The 20,220-nt window shown below is 40.8% G+C and overlaps 2 protein-coding genes across 2 annotated transcripts in view; both read left to right on the top strand.

Moving 5' to 3' along the window:
* The window catches only part of LOC141910366 (uncharacterized), an 87,612-nt gene that overhangs the window by 66,343 nt on the left and 1,049 nt on the right, over positions 1-20,220 (top strand). Inside the window, exons 8-18 of the mRNA XM_074801099.1 lie at positions 2,518-2,680; positions 3,005-4,210; positions 5,579-5,887; positions 6,458-6,536; positions 7,288-7,338; positions 8,183-8,355; positions 9,110-9,704; positions 10,778-11,258; positions 16,169-16,400; positions 17,641-18,086; positions 18,835-19,095. Coding sequence (XP_074657200.1) covers positions 2,518-2,680; positions 3,005-4,210; positions 5,579-5,887; positions 6,458-6,536; positions 7,288-7,338; positions 8,183-8,355; positions 9,110-9,704; positions 10,778-11,258; positions 16,169-16,400; positions 17,641-18,086; positions 18,835-19,095 — 3,996 coding nt within the window. The remainder of the gene's footprint in view (positions 1-2,517; positions 2,681-3,004; positions 4,211-5,578; positions 5,888-6,457; positions 6,537-7,287; positions 7,339-8,182; positions 8,356-9,109; positions 9,705-10,777; positions 11,259-16,168; positions 16,401-17,640; positions 18,087-18,834; positions 19,096-20,220) is intronic.
* On the top strand, positions 11,603-14,364 carry LOC141909931 (uncharacterized). Its single transcript, XM_074800610.1, has 3 exons — positions 11,603-11,606; positions 12,433-12,658; positions 13,294-14,364. The coding sequence occupies exons 1-3, from the start codon at positions 11,603-11,605 to the stop codon at positions 13,787-13,789; spliced, it is 726 nt and encodes a 241-aa protein (XP_074656711.1). The 3' UTR covers positions 13,790-14,364.

Here is a 20,220-nt window from a genome sequence, read left to right on the forward strand (position 1 = left end):
TTCTACTCGTCGTTCGATTATCAAGTTAAAAATCGAATGTTTTCAAAGTATTTCGAATATCGAAAATTAGTTTTACACGTATCTAAAAAGTTTTCATGCCATGCCATATACCGGGGTAGTGTCATCTGGATAAATTTCCTCTTCCCATTTTCCAACGACCGCTATGAACCCTGTACTACATCAGGCTGGTTTCTGACTTAACACATCCAACAGTTATCTGTAGAAGTCTGTATAAGTTGTATCAGTGCTGAGGAAGAGTTAAATGGCTCGACAAATCGGAGGGCGGCGCAGGGGCTGATCAAGGATTTTCGGCTCAAGTATAAAATATGGAAAAGTAGTCCAATGGCCTTTTTACGTTACGTATCAATACGCACAATGCTAAGCAAAGATCTGCCAATCTTAACATTCCTGACATACGACAATCCGACATACCGGCAATCTGACACACCGGCACTCCCGACATACCGGCAATCTGACACACTGGCACTCCCGACATTCTGACACTCCCGACACCGGCAATCCGACACTCCCGACAAAGTGGCACTCCGGCAATGCAGCAGACCTACATACAGACATTCCAGTCCAGTTGTTTTGAGAATATATATTTGTAAGGCTGGGGCGTTCGGTTCCTAATAGTCCCCTGTAGAGAGATGCTGGGATCACGGGGCGTTCGGTTCCAATAAATCCCCTGTGTAAAGAGATACTGGGATCGTGGGACGTTTGGTTCCTAATTGCGGTGGAATCCCGCATCTTGAAACTCATCGAAATGTAAATCGAAGTGCCATGACATGTTCGGTCCCTGGAGGGTGAAAATATTAAGATTCAAGTACATTTATTTTCAATTCAAATCTTAAAAGGTCATAAAACATTGAATCTCAGTGACGATGTACTAGAATACCTGAAAGAATAAAGATTATTTGAGTTGAATCGACTGTGCTCTACCGGACGTTGGCGCCATCTACAAAGACTGGTGCCCGTTCTGAGAGGCCTGCTGTGAAAGGAGCAAGCAAGGAAGCGAACGGGGCTGCCTCGGTTCAACGCCGTTTTCACGCTTAATTAAGCTTTTGAATTGACGAATACAGCTCGTAATCGGTACGTCAGTGTTGTCACTATAAGGGGAACTCGTTCAAACCTATTTTCTCTGCATGATTTGTAAATGAAACGATGTTCTATACTTGCAATTGTTGACCCCAATGGCAATTTGTTCTCCCCGCATTACAAAGGAACAGGAAGTGACGATATCGGTCGGGGATATTTCAGATCTCTCAGCTTTACCCTTTCCGGTGATTTCTGGGCCATGTTTTCTAGCCCTTTATTGGCTTATCTAATACTACGCATGCGCACTGAGTTGTGTGACTAAGAAAATTTGAGAATTTGGTAGAAGATCGAGAGAAAATTGAGCGAATATAGACCGAGATTCGAACCCGGGTTAGCAGATTGCTAGCGCAGCATCTATACCACTAGATTACCGTCCATGGACTCACAAACCCGGTGGTAAATTTAAACTACAAATATAAAGCTAACCCTAACCCTATATAATCCTAATCCTAACCCTCTGCTGGACCCTTCTCTCACCCTCTTGAGGCATTTTCTCGCTTTTAAACGGAACATTAACCCTTGATTAGTACAGCATATCGAATATAGAGCGCAGCACAATCGATCAACGCTTGGTTATTGGAAAAATACCTAGCTCCAAAAAGGTGAAACAGAGATCTGAAATATCCTAAACCGACGATATCTTGCCAAATTTTTTTGAATTTTACCAGTTTTTCTTCCCTCTTGTAAGTATAAAGCTGGTTGGTTTTTCGGTCTAACTGCAGCCGATGTGTCCGTAAATGTAGCTTTAGGTCGAGTTTGCGCTGATGGGAATTCACAGCGTAACGCCCCTCCAAGTGTCAATTTTAATCCTGAAATATAAGGAGCGCCCATAATTTTAATTGTAGATGTCTTTTTTGGAAACATTGACACTGTTTTAGCCCCATTAAAGATTTTAACTGGCAATAAAATTGATTTTTGAAAATTCCCGATGCCTCTTCAGGATTGCAGTGACGTCATCTGTTCCGATATTTGCGGTTAGATTTAAGCATTACGGAGATAGGAGCGTTTCCAGCCTTTCTGTATAGCATAGTTAGACGAGGGGTGCGCATTGGATCATGGGTAAAACAGTTGCATCATGGATAATTAAGATGGCAACCCCGTTGTTGTTTTTATCGTAGATTACGATTAATTTTATCATTTTTAACACCAACAAGGTCAAAGCCCATATTCAAGTGCCTGTGAACACAATCACTATTTAAGCGCTACTTGATCTTTTAACTGTATCGCTTCCAAAAATGATTAATTTTGGAAAACGATTTTAAGTGGTCTTTGATAACAGCTACCGGAATGATGATTTTGTTGTTGTTCTAGAATTAGGGATATTAACTCTTACAGTTAGGATTTGTATGTGCAAAAGGGATTTTTTTACTTCCAAAGACTAAACTAAATTTCTTCAATTTTCAGAAGTTAGATAGATAGAGAAGTGACGTTAAAATGTTGCTGTTGGATGGTGTTGAGGTGCACGTACGCGAGGATGTATTTAAAAGTTGTCTGCGTCGACACTTGGATTGGTTAGATGAATTAGTTATTGATGCTGATGATAATACCTGGTTTAGATGGATGTCTCGACGTCGAACTAAAGGTTCGTCTTTAAAAACTCTATCCTCAAATTCATCGATTTTGGGCCTTGAATACAAGTTAGATTTGCTAAATCTTAAAGAATTCCTTATGAATATTGATTTAGAAATAGAAAAATGGGGTATTGGAATATTTCATCAGGTGGCAGTAATCAATTCATGGGAAAAGACATGCAAAAGATTGTAGCGGTTAAAATTGGCTAAATCTTATATTTACTAAGAGAAGAGATAGTAGTTATTCAACTGAGACTTTTGGAAAAGTAATGGATTGAGGTGGGTTATCCAAATTTTTGTAAGGTCACTGTAAATATATAACTTTATGTATTCAGATCAGAGAAGAGGACAAATGAATCAAATGTCCGGAGATGGAGGTGTTATGTACATCGGAACAAATCAATCAAAAACTGGACAAAAAAGACGATTTGAAGTTCAAAGCAGAACGAGAACCGTCGCTCAGAATGTTTTAAAAGCTGTGAAACGTCGGAGAGGAAGTGCAGCTGCACAGGGGACGTTACCGCAGCAACGAGTTCAACAATCGCAAACAATGACGACTGTCGGGCAGCAACCGATCGGTCTGTTACCAGCTCAACAGAGAATGACGCCCAATCGAGGAGGTCGCGGAAGAGGAAGAGGACGAGGTCTACCTCCTCGTCATGTTTCACCGGCTTTGAACATTCCTTCTGCAAATATGGAAAGTCAATCCGGAGTCCGTCAAATATCACCAGCTAATAGTTTTCGCCATCTTGATTCTCAGTTTCAACAACAGAGGACGCCACCACGTTCAAGTACACAGACAACACCCGTTAAACCAGCTCCACCTGGTGGTGAATCGCCAAGAATATCGTTACAATCAGGAATAGACTTGAAACCATCAGTTACAGATGTATCGCAGCAACAATTGAATGAATCTGAGAATGTTGTGTCGTCGATGGCAACAGCTCCGGTCAGCTCGGCGTCGGCGGAAACCGTCAATTTCTCAGTTCTAGATGCGTCTGGATGTGAAATTTTATTGAACTCCGAAATCGAATCAACTTTAGAAAGTATTAAAAATGCGGAGGAGGAATCGGACGATTCTATGATTCCTGATGATTCAAACGTTGATGCATCATCGGCATATAAAAATGAAACTAACGTTGAACAGCCGAGTGAAAGTGGATTATCGACACCCCCGCCCCCGGCGATCTCCAGCTGCGATAACGCATTAGAACAATTAGAATCGATAGTGAGTTCGGCTCCATCCTTCGGACAATTAGAAATATCTAGTAGCGCCATTGGTGGTGAAAACATTGAACTAAAATACAGCGACCAATTAACTGATACAAATACCGCTGATATCAATACGCTTCCGGTCCAACAATCTCATCATCACCAAGGTTACGAAGAAAACGTACGTGTTAAAAATGAACCGATAAAAATAGAACCGGTTGAAATATCCTCAGGAAGCGACGATGATGAAGATTATTCAACTCAACAGATCATACAACAACAACAACATGATCCACAACCGGGAACAAGTGGAGCTTTTGATCAGTCAGGTAGGTGTTAACTGCAATTTTATCTATCCTATCTATACAGGGTCGAGTTTCAAACACCAGATTTTGCGCATCCAAAAAGCTAGTGTAAAAATCGTCTTGATGTCAGTTCAGTTTTGCCATGAGCATTGAATTTCGAAGGTTGTTTGGGTTTTGGACGATAAGAAAATAAGAGATTTGAATTTGCTTTTGGTTTTAGAAGTAAAAATAACTGACGAATATTAAACAGCGAGTTTTTTGATTGCGGAACTGTATTCTTGAGCTCGTCCCATGCAGCACGAATGAGGTCTACGATTCTAAACCAATCATTGATTTATGAGATCAGGAGAAAATTGGCTAACAGTTACTCAGTTCTTTTGTTCTAATAGAAATTCCGTTGTAAACAATTGTAGTTGCCTCTTCAGACATTTTATGCATGAAATTTGCACTTCCTAATTTTGGCCCACTTTGGGCGAAGCACCAGCTGATATTTGCATTTACTTTTCATCCATGTCTCTCTAAACAGAATCGGGTTTGATTTTGAAGTTTTGAAGTTCTACTTCGATGTATACTCTCCTCGATTGACGGTTCGTAGCCTAAAAATTGACCCGAACAGAATGGAAATGATTAACTTGTGGCCCCGTGTCGGTTGTTGCAAAATCTGCGCTATTGCGCGTTAAAGTTTTCATGGGAAATCCTGAAGATTGCAACCCCCTTAAAATCGGATCATCCAGTTTTTCCCCACAATGAGGAGTTCAATGTATTGTATTGAAATAGATTCAATTTGTCCCACAGTTAATTGCAAGATTGTAGCTCATGACAAATGTTTCAATTCTCCTCTGTGCTTGAAGACTTTCGCCGGGGGGGGGGGGGGGGCATTGAAATCGTCAGATTGTCCGGTATTTCACCAGGTGGCATGTTGTCCCTGGGCCCTGGCTTGGAATGGTATTGAAATTGAAGTTTGGCATTCAGTTTCAAACCATTTCCTGCATAGAAATGCTTTGTATTGTAGGATTAGATTTACAGCGAGTTGTCCGTGGTTTGATTTAACTCAATAGTTGGCGATAATTAAACCGAGCTGGTTCCACTCAATGACTCAATATCAGACGCGGCATTTTGATCATGAGTCCTGCAGTGGAACTGGGTCGGCAAATGCTTTTTTTTCAGGCGACCCTTTTACACTGTATTATAACCTCGCTATCCTGATACCTAATTGATCTGCTGCAATTTTCTGGTCTAGTTGATGGGGATATTTTCAGAGGATTCTTGTACTGATACTTCGGATTCGAGCCACATGATGAGTCACGCCACCTCTGTTCGTGACCGTTAGACATTTTTCCGCCCTCGTTATCTAAACGCATGCATGTCATCGGTTCTCGTGGCTCTTTGCAGGTGGCGCTTTCTCAGATGAGCCATCATTGCCATGGGAACCGATGCCTTCGCGAACTAGGCGGCCGAACGTCAGTCGTAAAAATACCGCATCACGACGAAAAACCAACATCAACGGATCAGGGAAATATCCCTCTGCATCCAGTATTACAACAGGAGCCCCACCTGGTGGCAAATTCATGAAATTCACATGCCAATTTTGCGGGAAACCGTTCAAAGGATTTATTGATTTAGCGCGACACGAACGCGTTCATACCGGTGAACGTCCGTTTAAATGTCCGATGTGCGATTTGAGATTCACGCAGAAATCTCATCGTAAACGTCACCTGGAACGGCTTCATAACTTCAACATGGAAACATTCGCGATTCAGGAACTCGGAAACTAGCGGACTGATTCCATAAACTAGCTGACTGATTTTACAAACTAGCAGACTGATTCCATAAACTAGCAGACTGATTCCATAAACTAGCGGACTGATTCCATAAACTAGCAGACTGATTCCATAAACTAGCGGACTGATTCCACAATGACAAAATTATTCTCGCTGAAAGATAAAGATTGATCGTTGTGAGACTCGGACGCCATCTATTAGTCATTACTGAAATTATAACAACGGTTCTCATGGCTTTTTGCAGGTAGCCGAATCGCTGTGCCACCTCTATTGCCATGGGAACCGTTCGACGACGTGACAATGGCGACGGTTGCTACGACTGCGCTATGGTTACCGGTAACTCCGACGATGACTCCGCCGCGTTTTAAGGACCATGCGGCGCGTTCACGCGATTCGCGCACGGCCGGTCCGGACTATTGTTCGAAGAACCCGTTGAATAAAAATAAACATCGGTGTCGGATTTGTAATAAACGGTTTTTGAAACCGTCGGGTTTGGTTCGTCACGAGCGCGTACATACCGGTGAACGTCCGTTCGCGTGTCCCATCTGTAACAGATTGTTCTCTCATAAATTTCACCTGAAAACGCACGTCGAAAAAGTTCACGGTTTCGGTAAAATTGAACCAGATTGAATTAAAGAGACGTTCCACCCTCGTACAGCAGGAGTAAGCAACGTTAACATTTTAATAAATTATTGATTCATGTCTTGTAGTGTGTCAAAACATGTTTATTTTTATTCTAGTTGAGTTGATTTGGAAATGAATTCTATAGAAATTTGTCTAGATGTTTGTGTATTATGTTTAATTCGCAATTCTGTTACTGTATTTGTTATGAGAATTAAGCCCGGGTAGAATCTTGAAACGTTTCGAACCGTGGAATGCATGATTCGATGTTGCAGATTCTCCCGATTGCGAAATGTCATAACTTACAATTATGAATATTTACAATAATTAGACTTGGTATGACTAAATAAAAATATATTTAACTGAATTGTAAGATTGTCTTGTACTTTTTCGCCGAGTCTCGCTGTCCTCAAAGCTGAATACAGGTGGTCGTAGTGACGGAGTTTATTTCTGACTAGAACGCTGCATGTAAATTGGGATAATCGATTCTGTATGAGGAAAATTAAAATGCCGATTCTGATGGCTATTTGCAGGTTTTATGATCGGACCGGCGTGGCACCTCGGAATTGACGCCTACCGTCGGATCGGAAATGGGCGGGCGGCACCGAGAATGTCGATGACGGTCGCGCGCGAAATGGTTAATAACGACGTACGCCGTAGACACGAGTGCGGTTTTTGCGAAAAACGTTTTCTGTCGACCGGCGATTTGAATCGACACAAGCGAATTCACACCGGCGAAAAACCGTTTAATTGTCCGATATGCAAGCGTCGTTTCAAGCTGAAGGGGCACCTTAAAACACACATGAAACGCGTTCATAACATTGAACAGAACAAATTGAATTTTTAAGGTTTTTAATATCCAAAAAAGTGAAGATGGTACCGAGTACTGCTTGTTGATTCGAAGTTTGCGAGAAATGTTTCCGCGTATAGACTTGTTTAGTGGTCGGGATGTCTTGTTCTTAAGAGCGCCTTTCGGTAAGGGCCGTGCATTTTGTCAGTAGCAATGTGTTTATGTGTTACCAGTAAAGCCTTGTGTTAAATAAATACGATTAAAACACAAAAGATTTGCTTTGCGTTTGTTTTTGCCATTCTCCACCTGCAAGACTGTCGGGGGTTTCTTTCCGCCCTTTAGCAGGTTACACATGCATCTGGGGCCGGTTGCTCAAAAGTTGGTTAGAGTTAACCAGTGGATAGTTGATATGGTGACAATTGAAATTTCATTGTTACTATGGTATTTAACGACTTGTTATCATTAACCAACCTTTGAGCAACTGGCCCCTGCTCTTTTTTGCTTGTTTTTGTCGTCGTTATTAAATACTTTGCTTTGTCTTTTTATGTTGTTGTTCTGCATATGGAGTGCTGACTGGGCATGAATCGACTTTAAGGTCTCTGAATAGGTAACCCCGGCTCTAGTTTTGCAATCGTAGAAAATAAAATTCGCATTCCGATGGCTATTTGCAGGATTTGTGATCGGACCGCCGCGGCATATCGGAATCGACGCCTACAGTCAGATCGGAATTGGGCAGAATTTGTCGGGGAGGGCAACGCCAGTTGCCCGGGAAACTGCTGATAAGGATAAGCGTCGAAAGCACGTGTGCAGTTTTTGTGGAAAGCATTTTCGATATACCAGCAATTTGAAGCGCCACGAGCGAATTCACACTGGCGAAAAACCATTCGAATGTCCGACGTGCGCGAAACATTTTCTGTTGACCGGAGATTTGAATCGACACATGCGAATTCATACGGGCGAAAAACCGTTCAAGTGTCCGATATGCAAGCGACGTTTCAAGCTGAAAGGGCACCGTAAAACACACATGAAACACGTTCATAAGGTCAACCAGAATGAATTGAATATTTAGATGCTGGTTTTCGATATCGAAAAAGTTGGTAATTGAGTAAATTGTTAAAGATGGTACTGAGTACAGCTTGATGATACGAACTTTGTGAGAAATGTCTCCGCGTGTAGACTCATTAAGTGGTCTATTCTTATTTTATTCTTTATTCGGTTAAGATAAGTTTTACTGATCGTGCATTTTGTCAGTAGCAATGTGTTTGTGTTACCAGTGTATAAGATTAAAGATTTATGTTAAATAAATACGATTGAAAGACGAAAGATTTGCTTTGCGTTTGTTTTTGCCGTTCTCCACCTGCAAGACTGTTGGGGGGTTTCTTTCCGCCCTTTAGCAGGTAACACATACATCTGCTCTTTTTTGCTTGTTTTTGTCGTCGTTATTAAATACTTTGCTTTGTCTTTTTATGTTGTTGTTCTGCATATGGAGTGCTGACTGGGCATGAATCGGCTTTAAGGTCTCGGAACAGGTAACCCCGGCTCTAGTTTTGCAATCGTAGAAATTAAAATTCGCATTCCGATGGCTATTTGCAGGATTTGTGATCGGACCGGTGCGGCATATCGGAATCGACGTCTACAGTCAGATTGGAAGTGGGCAGAATTTGTCGGGGAGGGCAACTCCAGTTGCCCAGGAAACCGCTGATAAGGATAAGCGTCGAAAACACGCGTGTAGTTTTTGTGGAAAGCGTTTTTCATGGACCAGCAATTTAAATCGGCACGAGCGAATTCACACCGGCGAAAAACCGCATAAATGTCCGATATGCGAGAAACGTTTCACTGTGAAATCACACTGCAACATACACGTAAAGCAGGTTCATAACGAAAAACCGTTTGAATGTCCGTTTTGCGATAATAGGTTTGATACTCCGGCTGATCGTAAACGACACAAGATAATTCACACCGGCGAAAATCCTTGCAAATGTTCTCCTACTTGTGAGAGATGTTTTGCTGAGACAGGACAGCATGATACGAACATGCTTGCGGATCATGGAAAACCGTTTAAATGTCGGTTTTGCGATAAAGGGTTTAATTCTGCTCATGGAGTTAAACGACACGCGCGAATTCACACCAGCGGAAAACCGTTTAAATGTTCGATGTGCGACCAACGTTTCGCACAGAGATCACATTGTAAACAGCATATCAAATATGTTCATACCGATGAACGGCCGTTTGAATGTCAGTTTTGCGATAAAAGGTTTAATACTACCGCTGATTGCGATCGACACGAGCGCGTGCACACCGGCGAAAAACCGTTTAAATGTCCGACGTGCGATCAACGTTTCAGTCAGAGTGGATCCTGTAACTTGCACATTAAACGGGCTCATTACAATGAACGACCTTGAATGTCGGTTTTGCGATGAACGGATGAGAACTCGTGTCCATTAGGAGGAACACGAGTGCGAATTCACACCGGTGTAGAATCGTTTGTGTTTGTGTTATCGGTGAAAAGGCCGGTTTCCATCGACATCTCTTGCAGCATTCTGACGATGTCCCGTGCATGTATCGACGTTCTCAAAATCGAACCAACCGCGCAATGATTTCATCCTCGACTAGCAGGATACCCGTCTCGGATTGGTCGGTTGATAGGGAGACATTAACGTATCAGCGCTACAGCAATAAGAAAAATAGGTCATGAACTTCCTTAATCATAGGATATCTACCGGTAGGCTAGTTCGCTAATTTCCTCACAGAGGGAGATATTTTCCAAAATGGCTGATGATGATTCTCCTTTCTACAAAACATCCACTGCTTTGTTTATGAAATTGTATGAAATTTATCGTAAAAAGGAGATAATAAAAGAAATATTATTATTATTATTATTATTGTATTAGAAGTTGAATCTTTGAATGGCATGAAGGGAGGAGTTTGAATCAGACTAGTTTAGCTTGCATAGCACAATGAACAGTTACTGGTAGTGTCATGTACCATTTAGTGAGTGCTGGATCCAGTTCCACAGTTGTGACTATAGAGTTAACTGTGAGTTAGAATTAGTTAATTTTCAATGTTTTAACTCTGAGTAAATTCTTAACTCAGAACTCATTAATGACCGCAATATTGTCACATCAACACGAAAAACGCCGCACCCGGGAATACTGACTGAGTTTCTTCTTGCGTCATGAACAGGTCACGGCGGGTACCTGCACTATTTTGTAATCATTAAAATGAAAATCTAAAGTCCGGTTTCTGGTGGCTATTTGCAGGTTTTGTGATCGGACCGGTGTGGCATATCGGAATGGACGCTTACAGTCAGATCGGAAATGAGCTGAATTTGTCGGGTACCGCAACGCCTGTTGCCAAGGAAACCGCTGATAAGGATAAGCGTCGAAAACACGCGTGCAGTTTTTGTGGAAAGCATTTTTCTTCGACCGGAGATTTATCTCGGCACAAGCGAATTCACACCGGCGAAAAACTGTATAAATGTCTGACGTGCGAGAAATGTTTTGCCGAGACAGGACAGCGGGATACGCACGTGCAAGAGGATCATATCAGTGAAAAACAGTTTAAATGTCAGTTTTGCAACAAAGGGTTTGATTCTTCGCAAGGAGTTAAACAACACGAGCGAACGCACACCGACGGAAAACCGTTCGAATGTCCGATGTGTGAGGAACGTTTCACACAGATATCACACCGCAATCAGCACATGAGATGGTTTCATACCGATGAACGACCGTTTGAATGTCGGTTTTGCGATAAACGGATGAAAACCCTCCACAATTTGAAGCGACACGAGCGAATTCACACCGGCGAAAAACCGTTTAAATGTCCGATGTGCGATCTGCGTTTCAGTCAGAAAGGATCCTGTACAGTGCATGTACAACTTGTACATACCGATGAACGACCTGTGAATGTCAGTTCTGCGATAAACGAATGAAAACTCTCTACAATTTAAAGGAACACAAGCGAATTAAAAGGGTTTATAAGTCTGATGTGCGAGAAATATTTCATGCTGATATAACACCTTAAGCGGCATGCGTTCATAACATTGACGCGTCATGAACTGTCGTATTTCTATACGACAAAAAGATGTTCATAATGCTTAACTATTAAAACGGGGTTCAATTTGCTAAAATGAAGTTTGAGAGAATATCCGACTTATTTTTCATATGCAGATAATTGAGTTTTGGTCTTTTTTGAAGTTGTTCCTTCTGGAATGATTCTACAAAGATGAGTAAAACTCACCGTGTCACTCTTCGTCGGCATCAATTTGTTCATATATTAAAACTAGTTGAATAAATAAGACCAAAAATTCACTAAAAGACTGATAAGACTTTTGATAAGACTGATAACCAATATTTGCTTCGTGTTTGTTTATGTCGTTCTCCATCAAGAATAATAATAATAATAATTAATAATAATAATAATAATAATTTATTGAGCCTAAAATCCATATAAAATATGCTCATTGGCTTTACAATATAAAGACACAATTTAAACATAAAGATAGAAAAAACAATTTACATCATTAGTTAAAAGCTTTAGTGAACAAATGGGTTTTAAGTTGCGATTTAAAAACATCAGTAGAAGGACTAGATTTACTTGCATCTGGTAAGGAGTTCCAAAGTAGTGGGGCGGAGTAAGAAATGGCCCTGTGACCCGCAGAGACTAGATTGACACGAGGGATGACTAGAAGTGATTGACTGTTTGATCTTAACACTCTAGAGGATGCCTTGTATTGCACTAATGATTTCAAATATTGTGGGGCCTGACCATTCAAGGATTTATAAGTAAGGATCAAGATTTTAGATTGGATGCGGTATTTGATTGGAAGCCAATGCAGATCGTGTAGAATCGGTGTTATGCGACAAAATTTTGAGTTTCGAGTCCGGATCCGGGCTGCAGAATTTTAAACACGTTGTAATTTATCTAAAATGTATGAATACTGACTGACTTGAGTTCTTCCTATCCTTGAACAGGTCACACACATACCGGGTACCTGCTCTATTTTGTAATCATAAAATGAAAACTAAAATCCGGATTCTGATGGCTATTTGCAGGTTTTGAGATCGGACCGGCGTGGCATCTCGGAATGGACGCTTACCGTTACTACGGAAGTGGGCAGAACTTGTCGGCGATGGCGACGTCATTTGCCCCGGAAACCGTAGATCTGGATAAGCGTCGAAAACACGCGTGCAGTTTCTGCGGAAAGCGGTTTTCGAAAGCGGGAGATCTAAATCGCCACAAACGAATTCACACCGGTGAAAAACCGTTTAAATGTCCGATGTGCGAGCAACGTTTCAGTCGGAAATATCACTGTAAAAATCACCTGAAACGTGTTCACAACACGTTCGTCTGAATATAGAGAAAAAGGAGTTTCTTTTGGTGAAGGATGATTCAGTTTATTGTTTATATTGGGACTGAATACAGAATTTTAGAGTAATTATTCGTAGTTTCCTGATGAATTCGAAAGTATTGTTGGTATTTCAGTTTTGGACCTTTTTCCTTAGAAGGCTTTTCTATAAAGACAAGTGAAATTGACGAGGCGTTTTTGACGGTAGCAATATGTGTTCATCTGTTACTGAAGTGATGTAAAAGATATAAGACTTATGATAATATCGCGAAAAACTTGATTTTCCCTTTTAGTGTTATCTTTGTTGTTCCGTATCAGAACTGACAGTAACTCAGTTTCGTCCTGCGTCTTGAACAGGTTACCGTTATGCATACCTGCTCTAATCATGAAATGACGAACTAAAGTCTGGATTCTGATGGCTATTTGCAGGTTTTGTGATCGGACCGGCGCGGCATATCGATATGGACACTTACAGTCAAATCGGAAATGAGCAGAATTTGTCGCGGAAGGCGTCCCTTGTTGCCGTGGAAAACACAGATCGGGATAAGCGTCGAAAATACGCGTGCAGTATTTGTGGACAGCGATTTTTGAAAGCGGAATATTTAAATCGGCACGAGCGAATTCACACCGGCGAAAAACCGTTTAAATGTCCGACGTGCGAGAAATGTTTCCTGACGGAAGTACAGTGTGATAAACACATGATACGCATTCATACCAACAAAGGACGATTCAAATGTCAGTTTTGCGATAAAAGGTTTAAATTTCGTGCAGAAGTTAAAATACACGAGCGAATTCACACCGGCGAAAAACCGTTTAAATGTCCGACGTGCGAGCTGCGTTTTGCGATGAAATCGAACTATAACCGGCACATGAAACGCGTTCATATCAATGAAAAACCGCTGAAATGTCGGTTTTGCGATAAAAGATTTAATATATCTTCAGATTGCAAACAACACGAACGAACACACGCCGGCGCAAAATCTTTCAAATGTCCGACGTGTGAGAAATGTTTCAGGCTGAAATCTTATCTCAACAAGCACATAAACCGCGCTCATAACTATTAACTGAGTAAAAAGTGTTCAATCATCAGTTACGCGGTAATGATTCTAATTTCGAAGGTTGTGTGATTGGCACGAGCGAAAAAACCTTTTAAATATCCGATGTGCGAAGAGTAATTTCATAAGTACTTTTTTCTATTCAAAGATTATTTAGTTAATTGCTCATGTTGGGACTAAATACAGAATTAGTGAGTAATATGTCTATTTTCTTCAAGGTTTTGTTAAAGTTAAGTTTATTGCTCCACATTTAACTCATTGCACAGAGCATAATGTTCTCAGTTTTGGACTTATGGAAGTTTTTCCTTAGAATGCTTATCTATAAAGACAAGTGAAATTGACGAGGCGTTTTTGACGGTAGCAATATGTGTTCATCTGTTACTGGAGTGATGTATAAGGTGTAAGACTTATGATAATATCTGGAACGCATTCATACCAACAAAGAACGATTCAAATGTCAGTTTTGCGATAAAAGGTATAAATTTCGTGCCGAAGTTAAAATACATGAGCGAATTCACACCGGCGAAAAACCGTTTAAATGTTCGATGTGCGAAGAAAACGTTTTGCGCGGACATCAAATCGTAATACGCACATGAAACGCGTTCATATCAATGAAAAAGAGTTTAAATGTCGAGTTTGTGATAAAAGGTTTAATACTCCTGCAGATTGCAAACAACGCGAGCGAATTCACACCGGCTTAAAACCGTATAAATGTCCGACGTGCGAGAAATGTTTCACGCAGAGATGGACTCGTAAAAAGCACATGAAACGCATTCATAATAACTAACTGAGAAAAAAAGTGTTTCAGTGTCGGTTTCGCGATAATGATTTCAATTCCGAAGGGTGTGCAAATAACGCAAAAAAAGCGTTTAATCCTCGATGTGTGAGCGATGTTTCAATCGGAATTATTAACTGCAGGGCACATGAAACAACTTCATAACGCGTTTTAACTTTTAACTACTATTCGTTTGCAATATAGGAAAGGAGTTTCATTTGGTAAATTGGAAGAAAAGGAGTAATTTCATGCTTCTTTCTACTTTTCTATTGAAAGATAATTGATTATACTGTATATGTTGGTACTTTGATGCAGAATTTGAATTTGTATTTGTATTTACTTCAAGGTTTGAGAGTATTATGTTCTCGGGATTTCAGTTTTAGACTTACGAAAGTTTATCATTAGAATACCGGTACGAGTAACAATAAGCCAGTGTTTGGTTTAGAAGATGTCAATCTGTTCATATGTTGCTGGAATGATGTGATTTTTGTGTAAGATATTTTTCAACTTGTTTAAATAAATAACATTTTAATAAAATTTACTTTCTTTGTGTTGGTTTTTGTCGTTCTCCATTAGGAATACTGATTGTGACTTCCTGCATTTTGACATATAGGTACCTGCTCTAATTTTGTAATCATTAAAATAAAAATCTAAAGTCCGGATTCTGGTGGCTATTTGCAGGTTTCGTGATCGGACCGGCGTGGCATCTCTGAATGGACGCCTACCGTCAGATCGGAAATGAGTTGAATTTTTCGGGGAAAGCAACGCCAGTTGCCCCGGAAGCCGTAGATCAGGACAAGCGTCGGAAACACGCGTGCAGTTTTTGCGGAAAGCGGTTTTCGAAAGCGGGGGATTTAAATCGGCACGAGCGAATTCACACCGGCGTAAAACCGTATAAATGTCCGCTGTGTGAGCTATGTTTCATTCGGAGAGATCGCTGTAAAGTCACCTGAAACGTGTTCATAACGCGTTCGTCTGAATATATACATGTGCTAAAGGAGTTTCTTTAGGTGAAGTAATGAGTAATTTCATAGTACGTGCGCACTGCTCCTGGTCTATCCGAAGATAATTCAGTTTATTGTTCATATCGGGACTGAATACAGAACTCGACAGTCAGTATGCGTATTTTCCTCATGAATTTGAAAGTAATGTCGGTATTTCAGTTTTAGACTTTTGGAAGTTTTTCCTTCGAATGCTTTTCTACAAGGATTAGTAAAACTGACCGGGCGTTTTTGACGGTTGCAATGTGTTCATTCATGTTTTACTGGAGCGATTAGACTTGTTATGATAATATCGCGAAAAAATGAGATTTTCGTTGTGTTGTCTTTGTCATTCCCCACCTGGAATAATGACGATAACTGAGATTCTTCCTGCTCTAATCATAAAATGACAAACTAAAGTCTGGATTCTGATGGCTATTTGCAGGTTTTGTGATCGGACCGGCGCGGCATATCGATATGGACACTTACAGTCAAATCGGAAATGAGCAATATTCTGCGGCGAAGGCGATGTCAGAAACCATGGAAACCGTAGATCAGTTTAACCGTCGGAAAAACACGTGCAGTTTTTGTGGAAAGCAGTTTTTAAAAGCAGCACGATTAAATCAGCACAAGCGAATTCACACCGGCGAAAAACCGTTTGAATGTCCAATGTGCGAGAAACGTTTCAGTCGGAAAGGATCCTGCACAGCTCACATGAAACGTGTTCATTCCGATGAACGACCGTTTAAATGTCGGTTTTGTGATAAACGAATGAAAGGTCAGAGTGAACTGACGGTACACGAGCGAATTCACACCGGTGAAAAACCGTTTAAATGTTCGATGTGCGAGAAACGTTTCAATCATGGATCAGACTGTAAACGGCACATGGGAGTGTTTCATACTAATGAAACAACTTTTTAAATGTCCGATTTGCAAAAAAATCTTTCACTGTAAAAGCAGAATGTAATAAACACATGAAACGCATTCACGTCAATCAAAAAATGTTTACATGCCAGTTTTATGATAAAAGGTTCATTTCTCCTGCGGATTACAAACAACACGAGCAAATTCACACCGGCGAAAAACAGTTTAAATGTCCGACGTTCGAGAAACGTTTCACGCTGAAATAATCCTGTTTCTTCCTGTGTCCTGAACAGGACACACATACCAGGTACCTGCGCTAATTTTGTAATCATTAAAATGTTCGGATTCTGATGGCTATTTGCAGGTTTCGTGATCGGATTGGCGTGGCATCTCGGAATGGATGCTTACCGTCCGATCGGAAGTGGGTAGAATTTGTCAGGGATAGTGACATCAGTTGCCCCGGTAACCACTGTAAGGATAAGCGTCGAAAACACGCGTGCGGTTTTTGTGAAAAGCGATTTTCAAAAGTGGGGGATTCGAATCAGCAAATTGGTTGAAAATGATTTTAGCTCTGCATTGGTGTTGATCCCTATAATGCGCCTCTTTTAAAAGAAAAATTACCGTTTTGGGACACCTAAACAGAAAATCAAACGATATCTACCAATCAAATAAATAACAGGGTCAATCCCTATTTTTAAGATAAAAAAAAAGCATCCTCTTTCTCGACGAGACCCCGGATCCGCCTGGTGGTGTATATAGGCTTCATCAGATTCACCTGATTCATCTAGCAGTGGACGCTCGTGTTTCAAATAGAATAGTTAGCCATTAAAGTGCTTTACTCCTCCCGTAGTTTAATTTATTCCTTTGCCTTGAACTGGTCACACAATATTGTATCAAAGGATAACTAAAGTGTAGATTCTGATGGCTATTTGCAGGTTTCGTGGTCGGACCGGCGCGGCGTATCGGAATCGACGCTTTCAGTCAGATCGGAGTCAATTCTGCGGAGATGGCCTCACCTGAAACCACAGATCAGGATAATTTTCAGAAAAACGAGTGTAGAATTCGTGGAGAGCACTTTGTCGAAACGGGAGATCTAAATCGGCATGAACTAAGACCGTTTAAATGTTCGACGTGTGAGCTATGTTTTGTACAGGAATCGCATTATAAACAGCACATGAAACTGGTTCATTCCGACGAACGACCGTTTAAATGTCAGTTTTGCGATAAACGATTGAAAACTAATTACCATTTGAAACAACACGAGCGAATTCACACCGGCGAAAAACCTTTTAAATGTCCGCTGTGCCAGCTACGTTTCAAACAGAAATCACACAGTAACGTGCACATGAAACAGGCTCATTCCGATGAACGACCGTTTAAATGTCGGTTTTGTGATAAAAGAATGAAAGCTAGTTTCCATTTGAAACAACACGAGCGAATTCACACCGGCGAAAAACCGTTTAAATGTCCGATGTGCGAGTTGCGTTTTGCGATCAAACCTCACTATAATCGGCACATGAAACGCGTTCATATCGATGAAAAACCGTTTAAATGTCAGTTTTGCGATAAAAGATTTAATATAACTTCAGATTGCAAACAACACGAGCGAATACATGCCGGGGCAAAATCGTTCAAATGTCCGACGTGTGAGAAAAATTTCACCCTGAAATCTTATCTCAACAAGCACATAAACCGCGCTCATTACTATTAACTGAGTAAAAAGTGTTCAATCATCAGTTTCGCGGTAATGATTCTAATTTCGTAGGTTGTGTGATTGGCACGAGCGAAAAAACCTTTTAAATATCCGATGTGCGAAGAGTAATTTCATAAGTACTTTTTTCTATTCAAAGATAATTTAGTTAATTGCTCATGTTGGGACTAAATACGGAATTAGTGAGTAATATTTGTATTTTCTTCAAGGTTTTGAGCGTAAAGTTTTCAGTATTTCAGCATTGGACTTATGGAAGTTTTTCCTTAGAATGCTTTCCTATAAAGACAAGTGAAATTGACGAGGCGTTTTTGACAGTAGCAATATGTGTTCATCTGTTACTGGAGTGATGTATAAGGTGTAAGACTTATGATAATATTGCGAAAAACTTGATTTTCCCTTTTAGTGTTATCTTTGTTGTTCCGTATCAGAACTGACAGTAACTCAGTTTCGTCCTGCGTCTTGAACAGGTTACCGTTATGCATACCTGCTCTAATCATGAAATGACGAACTAAAGTCTGGATTCTGATGGCTATTTGCAGGTTTTGTGATCGGACCGGCGCGGCATATCGATATGGACACTTACAGTCAAATCGGAAATGAGCAGTATTCTGCGGCGAAGGCGATGTCAGAAACCATGGAAACCGTAGATCAGTTTAACCGTCGGAAAAATACGTGCAGTTTTTGCGGAAAGCAGTTTTTAAAAGCAGCACGATTAAATGAGCACAAGCGAATTCACACCGGCGAAAAACCGTTTGAATGTCCAATGTGCGAGAAACGTTTCAGTCAGAAAGGATATTGCACAGCTCACATGAAACGTGTTCATTCCGATGAACGACCGTTTAAATGTCGGTTTTGTGATAAACGAATGAAAACTAGTTTCCATTTAAAGGAACACGAGCGAATTCACACCGGCGAAAAACCGTTTAAATGTTCGATGTGCGAGAAACGTTTCAATTATAGATCAGACTGTAAACGGCACATGGGAGTGTTTCATACTAATGAAACAACCGTTTAAATGTCCGATTTGCAAAAAAATCTTTCACTGTGAAGGCAAAATGTAATAAACGCATTCACATCAATCAAAAAATGTTTACATGCCAGTTTTATGATAAAAGGTTCATTTCTCCTGCGGATTGCAAACAACACGAGCGAAATCACACCGGCAAAAAACAGTTAAAATGTCCGACGCGCGAGAAACGTTTCACGCTGAAATCAACATGTCAAACGCACATAAAAGAAGTTCATACCGATGAAAGACCGTTTAAATGTCAATTTTGCGCTAAACGAATGAAAACTTGGAACCAATTGAAGGTACATGAGCGAATTCACACCGGCGAAAAACCGTTTAAATGTCCGATGTTCGAGAAACGTTTCACGCTGAAAGGATCCTGTTTCTTCGTGTGTCGTGAACAGGACACACATACCAGGTACCTGCGCTAATTTTGTAATCATTAAAATGTCCGGATTCTGATGGCTATTTGTAGGTTTCGTGATCGGATTGGCGTGGCATCTCGGAATGGATGCTTACCGTCCGATCGGAAGTGGGCAGAATTTGTCAGGGATAGCGACATCAGTTGCCCCGGTAACCACTGTTAAGGATAAGCGTCGAAAACACGCGTGCGGTTTTTGTGAAAAGCGATTTTCAAAAGTGGGGGATTCGAATCAGCAGATTGGTTGAAAATGATATTAGCTCTGCATTGGTGTTGATCCCTATAATGCGCCTATTTTTAAAAAAAAAGTACCCTTTTGGGACACCAAAACAAAATCAAACGAAATCTACCAATCAAATAAATAACAGGGTCAATCCCTATTTTAAGATAAAAAAAAGCATCCTCTTTCTCGACGAGACCCCGGATCCGCCCCGGTGGTGTACATAGGCTTCATCAGATTCACCTGACTCATCTAGCAGTGGACGCTCGTGTTTCAAATAGAATAGTTAACCGTTAAAGTGCTATACTCCTCCCGTAGTTTTATTTATTCCTTTGCCTTGAACTGGTCACACAATATTGTATCAAAGGAAAACTAAAGTGTGGATTCTGATGGCTATTTGCAGGTTTCGTGGTCGGACCGGCGCGGCGTATCGAAATCGACGCTTTCAGTCAGATCGGAG

Source organism: Tubulanus polymorphus, chromosome 8 (genome assembly GCF_964204645.1).
Source record: "Tubulanus polymorphus chromosome 8, tnTubPoly1.2, whole genome shotgun sequence".
In the NCBI taxonomy this organism is placed as follows: domain Eukaryota; kingdom Metazoa; phylum Nemertea; class Palaeonemertea; order Tubulaniformes; family Tubulanidae; genus Tubulanus; species Tubulanus polymorphus.